The sequence below is a fragment of the Marmota monax genome, unplaced genomic scaffold (genome assembly GCF_021218885.2).
Source record: "Marmota monax isolate L192 unplaced genomic scaffold, Marmota_monax_Labrador192_F-V1.1 WCK01_AAM20220418_F8-fsc00157, whole genome shotgun sequence".
Taxonomy (NCBI): domain Eukaryota; kingdom Metazoa; phylum Chordata; class Mammalia; order Rodentia; family Sciuridae; genus Marmota; species Marmota monax.
Genome location: NW_026694573.1, coordinates 3,678,498 through 3,699,820, shown reverse-complemented (window position 1 = coordinate 3,699,820; position 21,323 = coordinate 3,678,498). Strand labels below are relative to the sequence as shown.

The 21,323-nt window shown below is 45.3% G+C and overlaps 1 protein-coding gene across 7 annotated transcripts in view; it reads left to right on the top strand.

Moving 5' to 3' along the window:
• Specc1l (sperm antigen with calponin homology and coiled-coil domains 1 like) overlaps positions 1–17,869 on the top strand; it is a 151,011-nt gene extending 133,142 nt beyond the window's left edge. For all 7 annotated transcript variants that reach the window (XM_046421275.2, XM_058571794.1, XM_046421276.2 and 4 more), the window contains 3 exons: positions 12,061–12,177; positions 12,947–13,006; positions 15,315–17,869. In XM_046421275.2, the coding sequence (XP_046277231.1) occupies positions 12,061–12,177; positions 12,947–13,006; positions 15,315–15,404 (267 nt within the window). In that variant the 3' untranslated portion in view covers positions 15,405–17,869. The remainder of the gene's footprint in view (positions 1–12,060; positions 12,178–12,946; positions 13,007–15,314) is intronic.
• The last annotated feature ends 3,454 nt before the right edge of the window (positions 17,870–21,323 follow it).

Genomic DNA, 21,323 nt, shown 5'->3' with positions numbered 1-21,323 from the left:
ATAACTTATTTATCATTTCAAACACTCATTTATTGCCCCATGTAGAATTCCAGTTTTGCATGGCCTTTATACTTCTGCTGTTACTATATTCCTTGTGGTCTTCAACTCTATTTTGCTGCATCCTATGTTTTGTACCAAAAAAAAAAAAAAAGCAGCAAGAAAAGCTGGAAACCAACTCTTATGTATGACACGATGAGAAAAGCAATATATGAGGTTAGGAGCAAAGTACCACATACAGGGCCACCACAGCAGAGTACTGTGGGTACTCTCTCTGGGCCCTGGGACTGCTCTGTTGGTCATATTCTTCCCATGGTAGATATCTTGTTATATTTGATCCAAAGTAAAATGTTTTTTGGTTTCTTTTAATCATTTGTTGCACTAAAGGAAAGGTAAGTAAACCATTCAGTTTGGGAGTCTGGGGCTCTGGGCTAAGAGGCTACCAGAGGTGTGATACTTTTTTTTTTTTAAGAGATTTTGCCATTTTCTGTCTGCCAAAATGGTACCTGGTGGGTATAGAAACTAATACATAAACAGATTTAAGAGACTATTTCAGTTCCTTCTGTAAGCAATCAAATAGGTTCATTGTAAGGTTAGCATGCTAAGTTGAGGGTCTCTTTCCTGAGATCATTTCCTCCCTGAACTCCAGCAAGACCATGGACATTTAACATCCAGGTAGTCTGTACTTGGATGGCCTAAATGCCTGAATGCATCACCTACAATTTCAGAAATGGGAAGTGCCATGACTAAGAAGATCAGACATCAAGTCTCCATGTTGTCTTGATATACATCACATGTTTTTGGGGGGTGATATGGGCAGGTGAACCTCCTCTAAGTTGTGAGTACCAAGAAAATAATTATGCATTCAAAACAATACATTGAGTTTTACTATCAATGCAATGGTCCCACCCTTTCTGGGAATTAATTAGTATGCTGTGGTCTTTGGGTAATACAGCCTCTCTATATATTGAAACTTTCAGATTCTTTGGATTTTGTTTCTGACTTTCTTCTACTTAGAGTTTTTTAATACCAGCATGTTGTTCAACAAACCTCTGCTAAGTACCTTAGGAATGTACCAGTCTTTCTGTTCAGCCCTTGGTCAAAATTAAGCCTACCCTTGCTGGGTACAGTGGTGCACACTTATAACCCCAGTGACTTGGGAGACTGAGGCAGGAGGATTGCAAGTTTGTGGCCAGCCTGGGCAGTTTAGCAAGATCCTATCTGAAAATTTTAAAAAGAGAAAGAAGTAGAGATATAGGCCAAAAATTAAAAATTTAAAAAAAAAAAAGATTTAAGCCCATCCCTGAAAAACCTAAAAGAGAAACAGTTATGTAAATACATATCATTGCAGTGCATGCTGTATTCCCAGAGACATCCAGTCTTCATCTCTGGCCAGATGGCAGGGTATCTTGAAGTTTGGGACTGTTCACTTGGGGTATGAGCTTGACTGACTTCAATACACATAGACCTTTCCTGGGGTAGGGGGAAGCATCTTGTGTTTAACGCTTGTCCTGTATTTTAGAAAGTGGAATCAACGCTGTATTGGGAAGAGTAGAAAAGACAGAATGTGTTGAGCTCTGGCCAGAGAAGCTGTGTGCACATTGTAGAGGTCATCTTATTAAATGCTCATAATTGATTATTTTTTTCTATTTGTTGCACTTGAGAAAAGTGGGCTCATATGAGTTAAAATGGTATGTTCAAGGATCTGTAACTAGTTTAGGCAGTGGTATTAACATTCAAGGCCCAGTCTATGAGAATTAGAAACTGATGGCCCTCCTACCTCACCTTTTGTGTTTCAGTGATCAATAGAAAAGTAGATTTAAATTCATATGAAAAATTTATTACAAGTTTAGTGGACAGCAGTCAGCCTTTGAAGTAAAGAGCAGCTTCCTGTAACCAGAATGTTATAGCATGAACTGAAGAACCTCCTTAGAAAAGGCATTTGAAAAGGTTTCTTTGTAAGCTATGGCTGGTTGCATTTGGGCAGCCTGGAGGGTCCTCACCACCCAATTTCACATCTCTGTCTCAGAGTCTGAACACAAAATTTGTGACCCTTGTTCTGAAAATAAACTAAAGAAGTCCTCCAAGGATGTTTTGGAATGCCTAATTTTCTTTCCCTCAAAACATGCATAATTGATCGAAAAGCTGTTGGAGGTTAGGACAGGCCATGACTTCCTCACCCTTTGCTTGTCTTTCTTCTTGGCCCAAGCCCTTCCCCAGAGCACACACCATGGAAAATGTTGATTGAGGGTCACTATAAGTGTCCTGTGTAGTCAAAATTACATTTTACTTAGTAATAACCCCTGCCAGAGCTAAACTAAATCTGTGGAAATGTTAACTGGGAACAACAGAACCAATTCCTAAGCATCTAATAAAATGGCTCACAACATGCCCCAAGTTCATTAATCAGTGGTGACCCAGCCAGAGGCTCTTTCCAGACACCCGTCTCTTCCTGGGAGCAGTTTCCTGAATTCCCAGAAAGCCGATATCACGGTTCCTGTATGCTTCTCCATGAAATGTCAGCTCTGCCTTTGGAGAGGTTTGTGGGAAACAAGAGGTCACCTATTTTTTAGGGTGACATTTTCTGAACTATCACCTCAAGAGGTTCATTTTACTAAAAAAAGTTATAGCACATTAACCCCAAAACATATTATTATACCTTAGGTTTTGTTTTTGTGTTGCTTCAATATATTAGAAGTTATATTCTAGAAGTTGCTTGCTGCTTTGAGCCAATTGGGCAACATTGTTGTGGTTAAATAGGACTGCTGCTTCTCTCAAAGGGACAAACTCCCTTGGGCTTTGGAACAGTGGTTCACAGGGGATGATGTATCAGGTTCCTTCTGAGTTACCAGAGGTTCTATTTTCCTAATGGTGAAGGAAGCTACAGCTTAATAACTTTTTTAAAGCATTTCCAATAAAACCCCTTTGTGAATCCTCTGAATTTAAGCAGTATAACTTCTCAATAAACTTCCAGAATAGGTTAGTTTCTTAAGAGATCTACCTGGTGTAGTTATTGGGTATAAGTTATTCAGAACATCTGCCAAACTTTTAACTGTGGTTAAAAAAAAAAAATACATTTAGCAAAATTTACCATTTTTAAGTCTTACAATTACATCACTACAACCTAGCTCCAGAATTGTTACCCCCCCACACACACACACCCAATGGAATGCCTAATTTTCTTTCCCTCAAAACATGGATATTAGAGAGATCGAAAAATTTTAATAAGCAGCCACCCTTGGGGTTTGGATCAGTGGTCCTTTTCTGGGTACACAAACAGGTCATCTGGAGGGAGAGCTTTAAAAAAAAAAAAGATGTCGAGACCCACTCTAGCCAGTTGTGTCAGACTCTCTGAGGTGGAGCTGAGCATAGGAAAACCTGAAAACATTTGCCAGGTGATTGTGGCACACTAGGAGAACTGAGGGTCCTTATCGAAGCTCTTACAATAAGGCACAAGACCCTGTGGGAGGCTCACTGCCTGGCTGCCCTGACTTCTTCCTTCTCCTCTCTGCCATGGAGATGCCAACACCTAGACTTGGTGATGCACCCCTCCCCTGACCTGGAGCAGAGCTTGGCTCAACTTCAGTAAGGAGATAGCATGGTCACACTCTGTAGGGTCCTCTTTATCCCTTCCAGGACCTCTAAGTCTTCTGTGTTTTAACAACACTGACAGAATAGATAAAAAATCATCTCTGTTGTTTTTTTTCCTCTCTTTTAGACATGACATCCCCCACATCATACCACACACACAAAAGGTGCCCCTCCTTCCTCGCTCAGGGCCCACAAACACCCTCTGGACCCTGCCCTATGGCCTGGGGATTTGGTTAGTAACTTCTGCTCCTGAAGGTCAGCCTGTGACCCCAAGCAGGTTTCCTTCATGCTCAGTAGCATGAAGGTAGTTCTCGTGAGGACTCCACTGTCTGCAGCCCTGATGGGCATGAGGAAATGGATGATGAAAGATGAATCATGCCCTTTGGCTTCCTGCCTTGTGCCCATAAAAATGGCATTTCCTTAAATAGATCAGAACCTTAATAGCTACTTAAAGAGCATGTGGTATTTGGGGGTGTATTTTATGGCCCTTAAATAAACTTCAGACACATTGAAACATTTTGAGATGTTTTATGACATACTTTTTACTACTCTATTTTGTGGAGATTTGTGTTATTTCTTGGCTTTCGTATGCCATCCCACAACTCTCAGTGCATACTGCAGAATGAAGATAGGGCCCACCTGAAGACCAGACAGAGGATGCTTCCCCTGAAAAATTAGAGGAGCTGGGTGGAGTGGGAGATGTTCTGGCCCACACCAAGAGGCGTTGAGGGGAAACTGAGATACCATCCAGCCAAGGATGTCACAATCTTAAAAATGTAACTTTAGGAGAATGGAAAAGACACTGGATATACCATGAAACAGGCCACATCTGTCCCTGTCACATTGTAGTCCATGTTTCCTAAATGGAAAAACCAATATGAGCCCTTAGGAGAAAATGGGCAGAGCTTCCTAGTTGAGTCCCTACAGAGTCTTTTTTTTTTTTTTTCCTTTTAATTTTTTTTTTTTTTGGTAGTTATAGTTGGACAGCATGCCTTTATTTTATATGTTTGTTTTTATGTGGTGTAAAGGATGGAACCCTGCACCTCACACATGCTAGGCAAGTGCTCTAGCCCCCTGCAGAGTCTTTTTGGAACATTTGTTGTGTCGCACAACAGCTCTTGTTTTTGGTCACATCAGATGATTGAGACAGAACTAACACATAGAGCAGAAAAGCCCTAAATTGACCTGAAAACGAAATGCACAATGTTAATTTATCACTAAGAAAAACTTGCATTCTAATTACTAGTGTGTTTCCTGTGTCTTTATTTCAAAAAGAAAATTGTTTCCTTCTTAGAGAAATTGGTACCATTGCCAGCAAATACTGAACAATAGAAAGTCTGTCTATTAGTGTGCATTTTCCCCTCCAATAAAATTTGGTTTCGCTCAAATAAAGAGTTTGTTTTGAAGAGATTTCTTGGCCTGTCCCAGTAGCTGGCCATGTAGAAGTCAGACTTGGAGCCCTTGGTGCTACAGCCACTTTGTTAATCTACAGCAAATAAGCAGTCTTTCAAAGGAGGGAAACCCCTAGAAGATAAGAACTTGCCTTATGCCCACAGCCCACACCAAGGACATAAAGGCACTTTTTTTCTTTTACTTTTCATTTGCATTTATTTTATGCTGAATTTATTCCTGTGCCATAAGTGCTTGTTTTTTTCTGTTATGTCTTTTTCTTTAGTGCAACCTCCTCTTCTGGTTGAGGAACAGTATGCTCCTTTCAGTAAGGATTGCTCAGTGTAGCATGGATGCTCATTGTATGGGTTAGTTTGACCATAAGCTCTGTGAGTGTGGCAGCACATCTTTGGGTGCTTTATTCACCCAGATGTGTTTAGTGGCCAGAGAGTCTACATCTAAACCTTTCAGGTCAGCATTACTCTTTGCATTTTTTAAGTAAAAATTTAGCACTCTTGGTCTGGGGCTGGGGCTTAGTGGTAGCGCACTTGCCTGGTATGTATGAGGCACTGAGTTAGATTCTCAGCACCACATATAAATAAATTTAAAAAATAAAGATGTATCAACAACTAAAAAAATATATATACATATATAGCCAGGATTGTGGCTCAGCGGCAGAGCACTCGCCTACCACATGCAAGGCCCTGGGTTCGATCTTCAGCACCACATAAAAACAGATAAATAAAGGTATAAAAAATATATTTTAAAAAAATTAACACTCTTTGAGCCACCAACCTTGCGTCCAGCCCACTATTTGACCTGTGAACACATATCACCTACCATTACGACACTGGAATGGCACATGTTGCTGCTGCCACTGCCACTGCTACTGCTGCTTCTTCTTTTTCTTAATGTTTTTTGGTTGTAGATGAACACATATCTTTATTTAAATTAATTAATTTGTTTTTTATGTGGTGTTGAGGATCGAACTCAGTGCCTCACACGTACCAGACAAGTGCCACAACCCTAGCTCTGCATGTTGCTTCTTGAATAAAGTGACATCTTTCAGAGACTTGGTGACTTTTCAGGTGTGTGTACATTTTATGGCTGGGCATTTTCATTTTATGGCCTGGGCATTTTCATTTCTCTCACCAAGTCTATTTGCTTTAGTTCCTGTTTTAGTAAGCTTTTTCAATGCTGTGACTAAAAGTTTAGACCAGAAAAACTATAGAGGAGGAAAAGTTTGAGAGCTCATGGTTTCAGAGGTCTTAGTCCATAGAAGGCCGGCTCCATTCCTTGGAGGCCCTGGGCTTGAGGTGAGACAGAACATCATGGCAGGAGAAGGTGGCAGAGGGAAGCAGCTCACATCGTGGTGTCGGGAAGCAGAAAGAGAATCCACTCGCCAAATACAAATATATACCCAAAGCCATGCCCCAATTCCCATCTCCTCCAGCTACTCATTACCACTTCAGTTACCAGTTAATCCCTGTTACGGGATTAAATCACTGATTGGGTTAAGACTCTTATAACCCAATCATTTCTTCTCTGAACCTTCTTGCACTTCTCACATGTGAGCTTTGGGGGGACATACATTCAAACCATAACAGCTCCCGAGCATCTCTATAGCACCTGCTCCTTTCCCTAGCTGACCTGAATGCTCCTCAGCACTCTTCCCCTAATTCTGTTTTTCTGATCCCAGTTTAACCACACTTAAATTTGAAGCCTTCCTCCCACTCTGAACTGTGTCAGGTCCACCTATCCAATTCTGTTATGAAAGAACAGAAAGCCAAGATATGATCCCAGGACCTGGGCTCAGGTGAGGATTTACCAAATGGACAAATGAATCCTCATAAAGAACAGTCTGGCCTCAGTCCTTTGCCCAGAACACTCAGCTTCCTTTTCCCCCCCCATCAGTTCCCAAGAGCATGGCTGTGGCAACATTCACATGCAAGTATATGCTTATGCCACAGACTGAGGATGTTGCTGCCTCCTCCTCTTTGAGGTGAAGGTCTTTGCCATTAATGGAAGAACACAGCTCTGGAACCTACACTCTTCTGTTTTTATTCTTATCCCACAAAACCTTTGCAGGCCTACAGAAGACAGTTCCACACGGTGCTGTCCCTTCAGTCCTACCACAGTAGGCAAGCTCTGCCTCATGGCATTTGAATTGCTTTGAAACAAATTGTTGTAGAACAAGTTTCCTTCCAATTAATGTTGAGTCAGTATTTTAGCTGTTAGGATTTTGGATAGTTATCTCAGTTCCTCATCCAAACCTCAGAAAAAGAAAGAGTAAAGGAAGAGAACCACATTCCAAAAGGCCAGTGATTATGCTCCATATTTTCATGTGAAGAAAAGTGGAGATTTATAGGGTTCATTATACATTGGGGACAAGCAAGGCTCCAGGAAGGGAAAGCAGGTTGGGGTATCCAGTGATGCTACTGCTTGTAGTGTCTGGATGGGGTTGGTACTGTCTGCTTCATAGCATCTGCCTTGTCTACAATAAGGACACAAAACCAAAAAGACTTCTTACGTGTGTAAAGCACAGCAGTTTCCTAGGGGATTAATGACCCATCATCTGTGTGGGTCAGCATTTGTATACTTCCACTTTATAGAAGCCCAAGACTGAGCCAGAATCATGTGTTAGGCCTGGCCCACACCCTACAAGCTTCATTACTGATGCTTAACTGTTTTTCCCAAGGCACAAAACCTTGAGCTTTTTTTAGTTGTCAAGAGAATCCAGGCTCTCACTTTATTTGGCCCTGATGGGTAGAGGTGGAGTGACACTTTGCAAAGACCAGCAGTTCCAAGGAAAATTCACCTAACTGCACTCTGATATTGTCCCTTATTCAGAAAACAACAGGAAGTTTAGCCTGAATTCTTGCTGGCAGGATGGAACGTCAGGCTGCTCCTAGACTATCCTGTGAGGTCCAGGTCAGGAGAAAAGGCATGAGGGAATGGCCAGAGGCTGGTTCTGGTGACTACCTGAAAAAGTATGATTAGAGCCTCAGGATCTTGGCAACCCATTTCTGCTACCATCCCTCACCCAGGCAGGTCTTCATTGGGTAGGAAGGGAAAAGCTGTTTCTCTGATAACTCAGCATGATTTTGTACCTTTTAGTATATTTCTTCTCCAAGATACTTGCTAATCCTGTCATTGTGTTACTGTACCATGATGGTCACACTCTGGAGAGCTCCACAGAGGAAGGGTAGGAGTTCCCATCTTCTTCTCTGTCTTTCCCAGCACTGTGCTTTTCAGCCTCAGAGAAACAGCTTCATTCTTTGCAGACCTTTGTATAGTCAGTTGTTATTTCTTTAGTTTCATTAGCTCTGAACATTAAAAACAACGACATAACTGGTAGGATTGGAAGCAGGTTTCCCCTACTTCCAAGGAACACCCTGTTCAAGACCTTGCTGTCTTCTTGCCCACAGAGCCTTTGGGTGGGACTAAGAGGCAAAGGTGCCAGTGGGTTGCTTCTTAATAACCTCAGAATCCCCAGCCCCCAACTTACCTCTTAGCAGTGCCATAAGCAGGCAGCCTGGCCTGGCTCTTCTCCAGCCCCAGAGGGTAAGGGATGTGGCAACTGCCTAAGTTTGGGCTTTCTTTTGATCTGAAATGTTGTAAGAGACAATTGTTAACTGCCCTTCACCTCAAACCCTAGGGGCCTGACTTCTTCCTGGTACAGGTGGCTGTGACATGTCCTGGACAAATCTCTTCCTGCAGATTCCAGGTGGGATGGGTACCTGAGCTGTAGCTCCTTCCCCACTGGGGTTGGATGTGTCTGGAGAAAGTGAGATAGAAGGCCCAGGTTCCCACAGCCTGGTAGGCAGGGCATAAGAGCCTTTGCTGTGAGGTTCACAGTGAGGCCAGACATGTCCACCACCCTGCTGGAGCAGCCTGTTTCAGGGAGCAGAAAGGGCATTTGTGGCAGGAAGAGGAGATCTGTCTTCCTCCAGAAGTGAATGTGACCTCGAGTGAATTGTGCCATTGGCCTTGCAGGGAGCTCCACATGTTATTAAAAGCTTCCTGCCACACTCTTTACAGGACAAGGCCAATGTCCTTGGCTTTTTCATCAACAACTTAGTCACAAGTACCAGTTGGAGTCCTAGGAGGAGTAGGGAAGGGCTTTGAAACTTTTTTTTCAATACCTTTAATGGAATTTTTCCTTTGCTTTCTGAACAAGGGGCCTCGCATTTTTATTTTGTCGTGGCCCCTGCAGATCATGTTGCCAGTCAGTCCTGGCCCATTGTTCATTTGTCTTGCATACTTCATTCTTGCATCTTCTCTGTGTCCAAGTGTTCACTTATTTCAGAAATGTTGCACTTTCCTCAGAGAGTTAGGAGATCTTACTTAGACATCTGTGGGAAAGCAGGATATCCCTTCTGTGCTAGTTATACCAGACCATCTGCAGCCTGGGTAAATGTCTGGGCTTCCCTGAGCCTAATCTTTATTAAGACTGCTTTAGGGTAAGCTGGTTGTGTAAGAGCACTTGCCTAGCATGCATGAGACCCTGGGTTCCAGTCCCATCATTGCAAAACAAACAAACAAAGATTTGTGGGATAACTATGAGAATTAGAAATACTGCTCACAGGATGCTTATGCTTAGGGCAAGGATTTCTATCCCTGCCTTCCCTGCTGCCTGCAGAGCACCTTTGACAGATCGCCTCTCATATAAGTTGTAGTTTCCTTCCAGATGGAGCTGGTTGCCCTAGCTGGTTACTTCCTGAGATTCAGATGTGATAAGAGGGGTAGCCATGTGTGTGCATATGTGCCTGTCTACTATCTCTCTGTCTGGGGTCTTCTTAAATTGGCAGTCACTGTGAAGCATCATTTATTTTGAGGTGCTTCCACGACATCACCAGAATGCCTCAGGGAACAGTGACTTTTAAGGTCAGAGTAGAGACTCTGATGGAGAGCGACTGGGAAAGCTATGGACCACAGCACTGAGGCAGGGAGGATTCTGACCAGGCCCAAGTGTTTTGACACAGCTGATGTCACCAGACTGGACAAGTGATACCTGAGTCATATGCAGCACCCCAGCCACTGCTAGCTTATGCCACCTTTCCTTCTAGCTTTTGGCAGGTTTCCATCCTTCTGTGCTTTGTTGTGACCTCTTTCCTCACATTAGAGAAATTAGAAGCATTCTGATGGTCACGTTAATAAGGGGAAGCAACCTATGAAATAGCTCTCAGAACTGCTGTCCTTCCAAACACTTGTGCCTGGAGCAGCAACTGCCAGAGGGCTGGATTCTGCACACATGTAGTCATGGTTGAGGAAATAGGCTTTGATGGTGAAGCTCAGGATGCTCTGTGAGGGAACCACCTCCATCTGTAAGGCTAGATGAAGCCGATTTCCTCAGAAACTGCCCAGCCTGACCTGACCCTCACTGACTGCATAGACATATCCTCATAGCTCTGTGCATCATTCCCTGTAAGCCCTACCTGTTTCTGAGCCTTGTGTTCCCCTCTTGGCATGAGGACCTATCAGTTTGTAAAGAGGTGCTTTGTAAAATTTTTTGCACAGTTATGAATAGTGTTGGTATTATTGTGTGGTTCACTTATTCCTGGGAGGAATAAGAAATGCTACTCAAGGTCTGGGTGGTTTACCTTAAATAATAAAAGTTGGGTTTCCTGTTAACCTATGAAACTGACTGTCAATGCAGTGGAAGGTGGCATGAAATAAGAGAGTGAAAGCCAGGAATACTCCTGTAAATTCCAGCTACTAGGGAAACTCAGGCAGCAAGATTGCAAGTTTAAGGCCATCCTGGGCAACTTAATGTTTTAAAATAAAACATAAAAAGGGCTGGGGATGCTAGGTGTATTGGCTCAAGCATGTAATCCCAGTGGCTCAGGAGGCTGAGGCAGGAGGATAGTGAGTTCAAAGCTAACCTCAGCAACAGCAAGGCACTAAGCAACTCAGTAAGACCCTGACTCTAATAAAATACAAAATAGGGCTGGGGATATGGCTCAGTAGTTGAGTGCCCCTGAGTTCAATCCCCAGTACCCAGCACCCCCGTCCCCCGCAAAAAAAAAAAAAAAAAAAAAAAAATTTTTTGAGTATCCCTGGGTTCAATCCCTAGAGAAAGAAATAAACAAGTGAGATGTGAAATGAGGAGGTATTGGGAGACTTTTTTTTTCCTCTGTGACATTTATGTAATATGTGAATTATCACAATTTAAATGTGTAGTTTTATCTTCAAAAGGATTCTTAAAAATAAGGGTAAAGACTGCATACCAGGGCTGGGGTTGTAGCTCAGCGGTAGAGCATTTGTGTACTGACATGTGAGGCACTGGGTTGGATCCTCAGCACCACATAAAAATAAATAAATAAAATAAAAGTATTGTGTCCGTCAAAAAAAAAAATTAAAGATAAAAAAGACTGTATACCAGTTAGCTATACTTTAATAAACACTGTGAATATGTGTCTTGTGTAGTTGCAAATACATTTCATTTAGACATACAGTAAGGGCCCCTTAAAATAAAGGCAAGGTGATTTTCAAGCAGCAAAGAAAGTACACAGTCCAGTGTTAAAATTATTTTTTCAACTGTGGGCATGTGAGAGTGGAAACTATAGTGATCACCAATGCAATGTGGTACTGAAACCCAGCCTGGTTGTGGAAGTCAGCACCTCAAGACAGTATTCTTGTGTGTGCATATTCTGAGATGCACACTGACTTGGAGTTTCTTTTAAGTGCTTTAGCAAACAATGGGGAATGAGTTACATTTTAATAAATGATGCTTTAAGCCTTGTTGGTCATCACCCACATCCTGCAGTCTGTACTGTCACCATATTCAGGCACTGGAGAGACCAACCTTAGCTGCCTGGAGGCTTCTCGGTTATATGGAGCTGCTTATAAATCATGTGACCATGTGAGGGCAGGGATAGAGGCATTCATAAAATGTCCAGTCATAAACAGTAAGGTGGGTCTTGGGATATGGCCCCTAACATTCTCCAGAGCTCACCCTGCCTGGGGTTTGCTTTTATGTTTTGGAAGCCATGTGACATCAGAGGCTTCTCCAATCTCCCAAGCACCTCCTGGGAGGATCACAACATGTGTCATTTACCTGATTTTCTTCTTTTCACTTAGAATATCGATATTACAAACTTCAGTAGCAGCTGGAACGATGGGCTAGCCTTCTGCGCACTCCTGCACACATATCTTCCAGCCCACATTCCATATCAAGAACTGAACAGCCAAGATAAGGTAAGGCAGGCCACAGAATGGTTGGCTCCTTCCATCACTGGGTCACACACAACAGTGCTGGCTTAGGACAGTCACATTCTGATTCAGTTTCATCTGAGATTGGTCATTTGTGCTCAGAGAGCCAGTTCCTGACCCACCACATGAAACATTTGGTCAGTTCACAATTCTGCATGTGATGATCTCTCTAATAGGAGCAACATTTAGGATCAGGGGCTTCAAGAAATGGACAGGAAGGGCTGTTTGTGGCATGAGCAGTCAGGGCAGTACCACCCAGAACAGACCAACTTCTTGTCATCTCAGGACATGGCCCTTTCTGCAGTTCTGTACAGTCCCAATTCATCATTTAAGACATCCCATCCATCAAGCTCCTCAGGGTCAGGGGATAGGTCCAGAACCCCTACCTTGGTCCCCCATCTCTCCCATAGCAGCCCCTAGCTCTGAAGACAACCTTTGAAGATCCCAAAAGGAAGATCAAAACACCTTTTAATAGGTGTTTTTGGGTACATATCTAGGCAGCTCAGGGTCTGTGTGTCAAAAGTAAACCTTCCTGAGTGAGGAAAGAAAGTATGTGGACAGCTCCATGGCTGGGTAGAGAGGAGGATGAGCAGACTCACAAGAGGCATCCATGAGGTCCTTGGTACAGACTTGGGAGTCCTCAGGATCCCAGTATGGGTTTGTTTTAGTCCCAAACAGAGATGAGTGTCCATCCCTCACATTACTTTTCTCCTTATGTTGTCTGAACACTACAGCAATATGATTTCTTTTACAGAAAAGGAACTTCACACTGGCCTTCCAGGCAGCTGAAAGTGTTGGCATCAAATCCACACTGGTGAGCCCCTGTCCCTACTGAGAAGTCACAGACAGGCCCCCTTGGTTAGGAAGAGTGTTGTCACTGGGAGATGTGGCTGCATGAGAGTCTTGGGGGCAAGATAGGGTCCCATCTGGGTGGGGTACTAATATGGGTTCTCACTGCTGCCTGTGCCACCTTAGGCCTCACAGAGAACTGTTACTTATTGTTGTCTTTTCCTTAACAAGATACTGGGGTTCAGAAAAAAAAAAAGTCACATGTTTATAAATGTCCCTGTCAAAGACATCTTGCACAAGTATGTGCCTTTTGTTGATCTAGAGGGAGAGGCAGGGTACATCTTGAGTCCAGGAAGATAGCTTTAGAGGCTGAGGAATGCTGCCTGTACTTCCTCACAAGGGCTGTGAGAAACTGCCACCCACCATGAGAGAAACAGGTATAGAAAACTATGTGGCCTTGGGTCCCTCTCAGGCTTCTTCTCAGCCTTTGCTGGACCTCAAAACAGACATAATTCTGTTAGGAGTCTTGTCACACAATGTTCTGGGAGAAAATACTATGTCAAGCTAGGCATGCTGGTGCATTCCTGTAATCCCAATAGCTCAGGAGGCTGAGGCAGGAGGATTGCAAGTTCAAAGCCAGCTTCTGCAACTTAGCAAGGCCCTAAGCAACTTAGTGAGATACTGTCTCTAAAAAATAAAAAGGGCTGGGATGTGGCTCTGGTTAAGCGCCCCTGGGTTCAATCCCTGATACCAAAAAAGAAAGAAAGAAAGAAAGAAAATACGATGTCTAAATGTAAAGCAGGGCTTTTACTGCTAGGGATTCTTTTACTGTATAAATGGATTACTTCACCATGGCATAGACCACAGTGTGTAACTCAGACCTCATGGGGCTATCACAGAAAGTTCCTGGGACCCCCACATTCCTCTGCAGTCCTCCAGGGCCACCTCCCCAACCCTGAGTACCCATAACCATAATTTAAAATAGCTGCCAGGTGCTATTTTAATAAGGTAATCTCAGCAGCTCCAGATTACAGTTTGGAATTACAGTTTGGAGACTGAGATAGGAGGATTGCAAGTTCAAAGCCAGCCTCAGAAATGGCGAGGCGCTGTCTCTAAATAAAAATGCAAAATAGGCTGGGGACATGGCTCAGTGGTTGAATGCCCCCGAGTTCAATACCTGGTACCACCCCACACCCCGCCAAAAAAAGAAAAAAAAAAAAACAGCTGCATGCACCTTACACAAGTTTTTATACTCATATTTACACTATAAGAGTATTCTCGCCACAAATATATTATCAAGGTGGCACACAGATATAGTTCCAGCTACTTAGGAGGCTTAGGTTTGCTTGAGCCCACAAATTTGAGATCGATCAACTTGGGTTGAACAAGACTCTATCTCAAAAAAAAAAAAAAAAAAAAAAAGAATCTTGCATTGAGTAAACAGCCTTCTGTTTTCTATACTGAGATATACAGGATGGCCTTCCTAACCCTATGTGCTCAGCAGCATGTTCTGGGCTCCTTGTCTGTAGAATGGTCCTCAGACTTGCTACCCTTGCTCTTCAGCAGCAGTGAATGAGTTACAGCTCCTGAGAAAGATACTGGGACAGGGAGCTGTCGGACCATGAATCCCCATTTCATTTTCCTTATACAGTCAATTCCCGTCTCACAAGTCACTGCTAATATATAGAATGCAGCTAAAGAATATTGTCTTTGAAGGGCTGGGGTTGTGGCGCAGAGATAGAGCGCTTGCCTACCATACATGAGGCACTGGGTTCCATCCTCATCACCACATAAAAATAAAAATGAAGATATTGTGTCCACGTATAACTAAAAAATAAAAATTAAACTTAAAAAAGAATAGTGTCTTTGATGATTTCTGACTTGCCCGTGGTGAAGGTCATCAGTGTTGCTACTGGTAGCCCCTGAAATAGGAAGCCCTCCCAAGCCAGTGCCTGAAGCCAAACAGGTTCTCAGAAGTGTCCCATGGGGAGTGGCCTCAGAAGAGAGGCAGGTAGCCGGGTGTCAGAGGTCCCCCAAACCAAATGAAACCCTTCCAGCCTTGGAAGCTGTGGCAGGGAGTACGGAAACAACCCTGCATATGGCTCTGGGGTAGGCTTGTGTAGGAGCAGGCAGTTTGAGGATGATACTGATACCCTGGGAGAAGATGCCTCCCATTGCACTTGAAAGAAATGGAGGAGGTGTCCTGAGCCAGGCCTCTGAATTGTGTAATCAGGTTTAGACTAAAAATCCTTTACTATCAATGTGATAAGGAACCTGTTGGGATGGGATAGGAGGTAACCTGCAATCCTAACTAAGCCTCTTCTTACTCTCAGGACATTAATGAGATGGTACGGACTGAAAGGCCAGATTGGCAAAATGTGATGCTGTACGTGACGGCGATCTACAAGTACTTTGAAACCTGAGCATACCAGTAGAAGCTGCCACTGGCTGGGGACCTGAACAGTCACCAAACAACACCAACACCATTAGCTATGCACCCCCAAAGCTTTCAGCGACTCTGGGCTGCCCTGCAATGTGTGAGCCTCAGCCCGGTACTCTGTGTCCAGAGAACTCAGGCCATATGGCCCACAGTGAAGAACTGGGCTCTTCCATATGGCCTTTGCTATGGGCACAACACGCAGCACAAAAGCTGACTTTCTTCTGAAGAAAACATCAAACTCCATCAAGTGCCCTAGGGTGTAAAAACAAAGAGGCTTGTCTCTACCCAGACTTGGGAAAAGGAATTGAACTATGGGGGACTCCCAGGAGTTGGTGAAAGCTTTAGCTACAGAACTTCTCGACTGTCACCCATGTGGGTTCCATTGATGGTGTGAACCAGGCGGAAAGAAGATACCTGGCAGGTGTCTGCTCCCTAGGGCTGGGGTGGATCCAGCCATGGCCCTTTACATGGCCTGGTTTCTAGCATCACTACAGAAATGGGACAGCAACCCTTCCACAGTGCTGTCCTGGCTGCGGTGGTTTAGGAGTTTTTAACTTGAGTTAACAGAGTGTCAAGAAGCATAGCACAGGCATTCCCAGCCCACAGCCGGGTATGTCTGCTGCCACTGGGCTTCTGTTGGCAGAAAGCAGGTAGGGCTCTTGGCTCACTGGCAATCTGCCTCCAGCCCCAGCTCTGGCTTCAGGTTTCTGAGTGAAAGGACTGGTTATAAAAAGTTATCCTAGTTAAAATTTTTGTTTTATTATGAACAATATTGTGAAAAATAGCTCCTAATCTGTTAGTACCAAAGTTAAGTTGTTTTAGTAAGCATAGGAATAAAACACAAAATTTGGACATTAGCATGGTGAGAGCAAGGAGTGAAGTAAGAAGTAGCAGGAGAAAAAAAAAAGGACACAACATAAGGAGTCCAGACAGTATAATTTTAAATCACCACTGATTTGCCAAGACATCCGCCTCGTGGGCAGGAATATAAGAGTGCCTTACCTCTCCCTTCGTCAGGACAACCGTGTCCTGCATGGCCAGGGCAGATGGCAGCAGGGATTCGGCGAGGAGATGCCGCACAGCTGTGCCCTCCTTCCCCAGATGCTGGTTCTATGCTGTTTGAACCACAGCCTTACTTAGAGGTGGTCCATTGATGACCTTAACTATTTTGGAGCCCACATCTCATGTGTGCCTGACACAGTAGCCCTTGGTTTAGATAATGTCAAGAACTGTCTTAACTTCCAAAATACATCTGTTTGGCACCTGCAAGGCACCATGAGGAGGACTGGCTACCAGTGGAGACAGGGTGGCAGCCCCATTGACCAGATGTACAGAAGATGTACCCTGGAGCCCTACTGCGGGTACATTCAGCTGTGGGCAAAGGGTCTACATTCAAGTAAGATGCTCTAGACTAGGAGTTTGAGGCATCTGTGGAGCCTAGAAAAGTGGTTATTAAAAACACAAGTAGATAGATAACTGTCTGCCCTGAAGTGTCCTAACCTGGCAGCTCAGACTGCTGCCCCTGACTGAGGGCTCTGTGGCAAATGCCCATTTTCAGCTAAAAGAGAGGCCGAGTGAGCACCATCAAGTCTCAGAGCATGCCAGAAGACCCTCCAGGCACCTGGCTCAGTCCTCTGGCTGAGTTCTATTCTTATTCCTGTCCTTGTTGCTCTTCTGACAGGCAGTTGTGAGTGTGAGAATCATCATTTCTAATTGTCTCTCAACTTAATTTTTCTGAGTTGCTGCCCCTGCTCCCATTTGCCCTCAAGTTCACTGTCTGCATCTAGGGTGTCTGATCTGTGGTCATGTTTTTGTTAATTTATTGTATCATGGAGGGTGAGCTGTTTTGTTCTATGAATGAGAAGACTTTCCTAGGTCTGCAGTTCCCAACTTTGTCCCATGCTGACTGCATGAGTCCAGCCTTGGCAGCTCATTCTCAAGTGGAGGTTGTCAGAGTCTTCTGGAAGAAGGTTTTGGGGAAAGGTGGCCACTGCCAATGGGATGTGTCCATGTAGATAGCATATCTGTTCTGGAATTCAAGGACCATCAGCAGGAGCAGAGGGTAGGCTTAGGGAAGATCCACCTGTTTGGAGGCTCACCTCCAACCCCCCATTCCCTGGGAAAGTCAGCTGCCCACATTAGTGTAAGGGCCCAGGTGGTCCAGAAGCATTGCTTTTTGCCTCTTCTAGCAGGACCCTTATAACACTATCAGATTTTGTTTTGTTTTGTTTTTTAAAAGTTATATTTGGAGGTGCTCTTATTCTAGGGGTACCTGCTATGAAGCTTCCAGGAAGTCACTTTGCCTCTTCTCCCTTCAAGCACAAGCTTTACTGCAAAAGGGCCAGTTTACCTTTCTATTTCTTTGGATCACAGGCTTCTGCTGACTAATGAATGATACTTGGTTATTTTATTCTAATAAATATTCTCGAATGTATTAAATTGTTAAAACATGTCCAGTTTGAACTTTTCTAGCTTGCCTTCTCTCTCTCCCGCCCCTGAGTCACACAAACTCTGGTTGCTGCCTCCTGAGAAGTTACCTCAGTATCTAGCCTTCAGCTTCTCCCAGTGACTCTACAGACTCATTCTTCATGTGAGAAGAACCTGGCTTTGGTGGGAAACTTGGGTGCACCTCCTCTAGTCCCTTGCCATGTGGTCTCTGAACCTTTGAAACCCAAGAGGGAAGGGGCAGATGTACCCAGAGGTTCCAGCCTGCCCTGGGACACTCAAGTTCTGTGACATGCTAAGACCCCAGAAACAACAGAAGGGCCCCCCTCCCCCTCCAATACCTGAGAATGGAAGCCCCAAGCATAGCCCAGACACATGCCATCAGGAGCTCCCAAAAGGTTGTCTTTTTTAGAAATGTTGTATCTTCTAATGATTTTTGGAGTGTATAAAAGTACAGAGAAAAGGTAAGGGGGGTGGGGGAGATACTACCTGCAATTAAGTGTCTCTTTCTCCCCCACCCCTTCTCTATGAGGATGGAACCACATGTACATACTAAACAAGCTCCCTTACCTCTAAGCTGCATCCCCAGCCCCCTCTGTATCTTGTATGCAATGATTTTGAACCCCCTGAAATAATCAGCCCAGCAATAATGTCTTGTCCCCTTGCACATTATCGCATGCAGAGAAGTCCATGTGGCTACCACCTGCACATGGGGAAGAGCTGACCCATCCACCAGGACCTGTGCTTCCCCCCTCCAGAGAGGAGGAATACCTTACCCAGACCCTGAGCCTGACCCCCAAGTGCTCCTTTTATAGCCCAGTTTATTTGCCTGGTACCTGTAGGGCCAGGCCAAGTCTCATAGTGCCTGCCTCAGGGCAGCACCACTGGGGAAGCATCACTTCCACCTTGACTTAGAGAAAGTTCCAGAGCCTCTTTGAGGGGAAGCTTTGATGGGTGGGAAGAGGAAAACAGGTTCTAGTGAGAGTGAAGAGATCCAGAAAGGCCTTTCCATCCACAGACTTTGAGAGGCTAAGATGCTAGATCCAGATGACTGCACCATGGGCCCTGGTGGCATCCAATGGTCAACTCCAACCATACCATCAGAGACCAGTACTTCTCACAGTCTCAGTGGCTTGGATTATTTCAGGTTGTCTTAGGTCCAGACATAATGGGTCTCAACGTGCAAACATTGCCCTGTGTTCTGTGTTGGGTGAAGGATGGATCCTGAGTTGCTGGTATTCAGAGTTCTGACCCCAACAGGCCAGAACTAACATGGGAGGGTACAGGAGAAGAGGGTGCCAATTTTCCTGAGGAGAAGGGAATAAAGGGCATGAGGGCAAGTCAAAGGTGTATGGAAAACCAACTGACCACCTGACTTAAAACACCAGACCCAGAGCAGAGCTTGGAAGGATGGATCCTTATCCCTAGGAGGCCTCTGACTTCTAGAAAGAACCAGAATGCCTGGGGACAGACACCCATCCAGCAGGAAGCAGATATGCTCTGCAGAGACTGCAGTGCCATGTCCCATCAAGGAGTCTACTGTATGAGATAGGCATTGAGCAGGAGCCTGCACATAGTGTCCTCCCCAAGTTGGGCACCAGTGCTGGTCGTGTTTCCACCTCTATGAAGTGGTGACCTCAAGAAGGGACCCTCTTGTCAGGCATCATCTCTAACATGGAAGAGGAAGACTTGGCAGGTCTCAGGGGCTGAGGGGGTAGGAAGAACAGTGAAGTGGTATAGGACTATCTGAGGGTAATGAGTGAAAAGCCCTGGCATGAAGGGTTGCAGGGTGCTGTCACCTCTCACTGTGGAGCCAGGACAGGGCTCCATTCCCTTTAGGACCTTTTTCCCCATCTTCACTAATGCACAATTCAGCTGGTGGATTGCTCTTTGTCCCGCAGTGGTCAGAAGCAGACATGAGACAGAATCTTCCCATGCGGCTGAGTTGGAGGATGGGGGCAGGTTTTGCCCCTGGATCTGCCAAGGGTTCAGGTGACTGGGATTGTTTCTTCTGGTATGACTGTCTTTTCAGGATTTCCTTCACACTGAGGATATACTGAAGCCCTGTGAGTTCCCCTGATCACAGGAGGAAAAGTTAGGTGAACACTCTGGGGTGGCTTGATTGATTCCCAGGGACCCTGGCCCAGTGTGCTACTTACTTGGTGCGTGGTCCTGGTCCTGGTATGTCTTGCTCCCTGATGTGGCTCTGCTGGTCCCAGAGCAAACAATGAGGGCCAGAGGCCACCCAGGTGCATCCTGGGCAGGAACAAAGGGCTATGGGGGTGGGTAGTCTGAGAACGGAATTCTGGAGCAGGAGAGGGCCCAGCTGGCCCCACCATCTGGCCTGAGGAGTCCAGGACTGGACGGAAGGAAGGGCGGGCGTGTATAGCCTTCAAAGCCTGCCTGGGCCTGGGCAGGGAAATCAAGGCCCAGAGATAGAAGCTGGGGGCCACTAGAGGCATTCCTGTACCCACTAAGGGGAGCAGCTACACTTGGAGTTAAGTTCCACTTGTTCTTAGAGCTCCCCTGGGATGGCCCAGGCTCAGGCCCCTGTAGTGCTTGGTGCACCCAAAGAAAGCTCTTACAACTAGCAAGGACCAGCCAGATAAGACCAGTAGGGGGCCTTGTGTAGGAGGCATTGCAGCAACAGAGGACGAAGAATCCTGTGAACCTGTGGGACAAGCAAAGTATGAACAGCCCTCCCTCCTGCCACCCCTCCAACCACTGAACTGCATGGGTCAGAATGTGCTGTCTCTGGGCAACAGCTTCACTGGAGATGTGGTCAGGGTTCCTGATGGATGCACAAGACCATGGAGTGGTGCTCCTTCTCTCCTTAACTGGCCAGGACTGGGAGCTGGCCAAGGCTGGCCCCTCACAGCCTTCTTGGCACTGGCTTTTCAGGGGGGTCTGGGGCCTGTGGAGCTTGCTGTGGAGCTGGAGCCCAGCCAAGCCCTGCTGACCACTCCAGCTCTAGGACACAGCACGCCCACTTCTGGGCACCAATGCTCAGTGATGGGGTCACTGCCTGCCAAACCTTAGGGGTGAATTAGAAGAGCTTTGATTCTGTGATCCTGAGGACAGTAGATGTGAAGTCCTCTCTCCCTGAGGGAGGCATTGCCACAGTGCACAAGGCCAGACCACATGTGGGGAAGTCCAGCAGAAGGCTGCTGGGTCCCAGAATGGGAACAGCAGAGAACACTGAGGTCCACACCAAGGACCAGGGAGCAAGAGAGCCCCCCAGAATTGGCTGAATATCAGTTTCTGCCTCATGAGGCATCATAGCCCCTTTGGAGCAACTCTCAAGATAGAGTATTCTTTGAATGTTTGTTGAGTATTTGAATGAATATTGTTCCAACAGGAGTGCGAAAGAGTGTCCCCACTGTGGTAGGACTTCTACCTCATGGGGAAAGCCCAGAAAAACAAGGGTAGGGAGCCCAGGGCCTGGGGGGAGGATCCC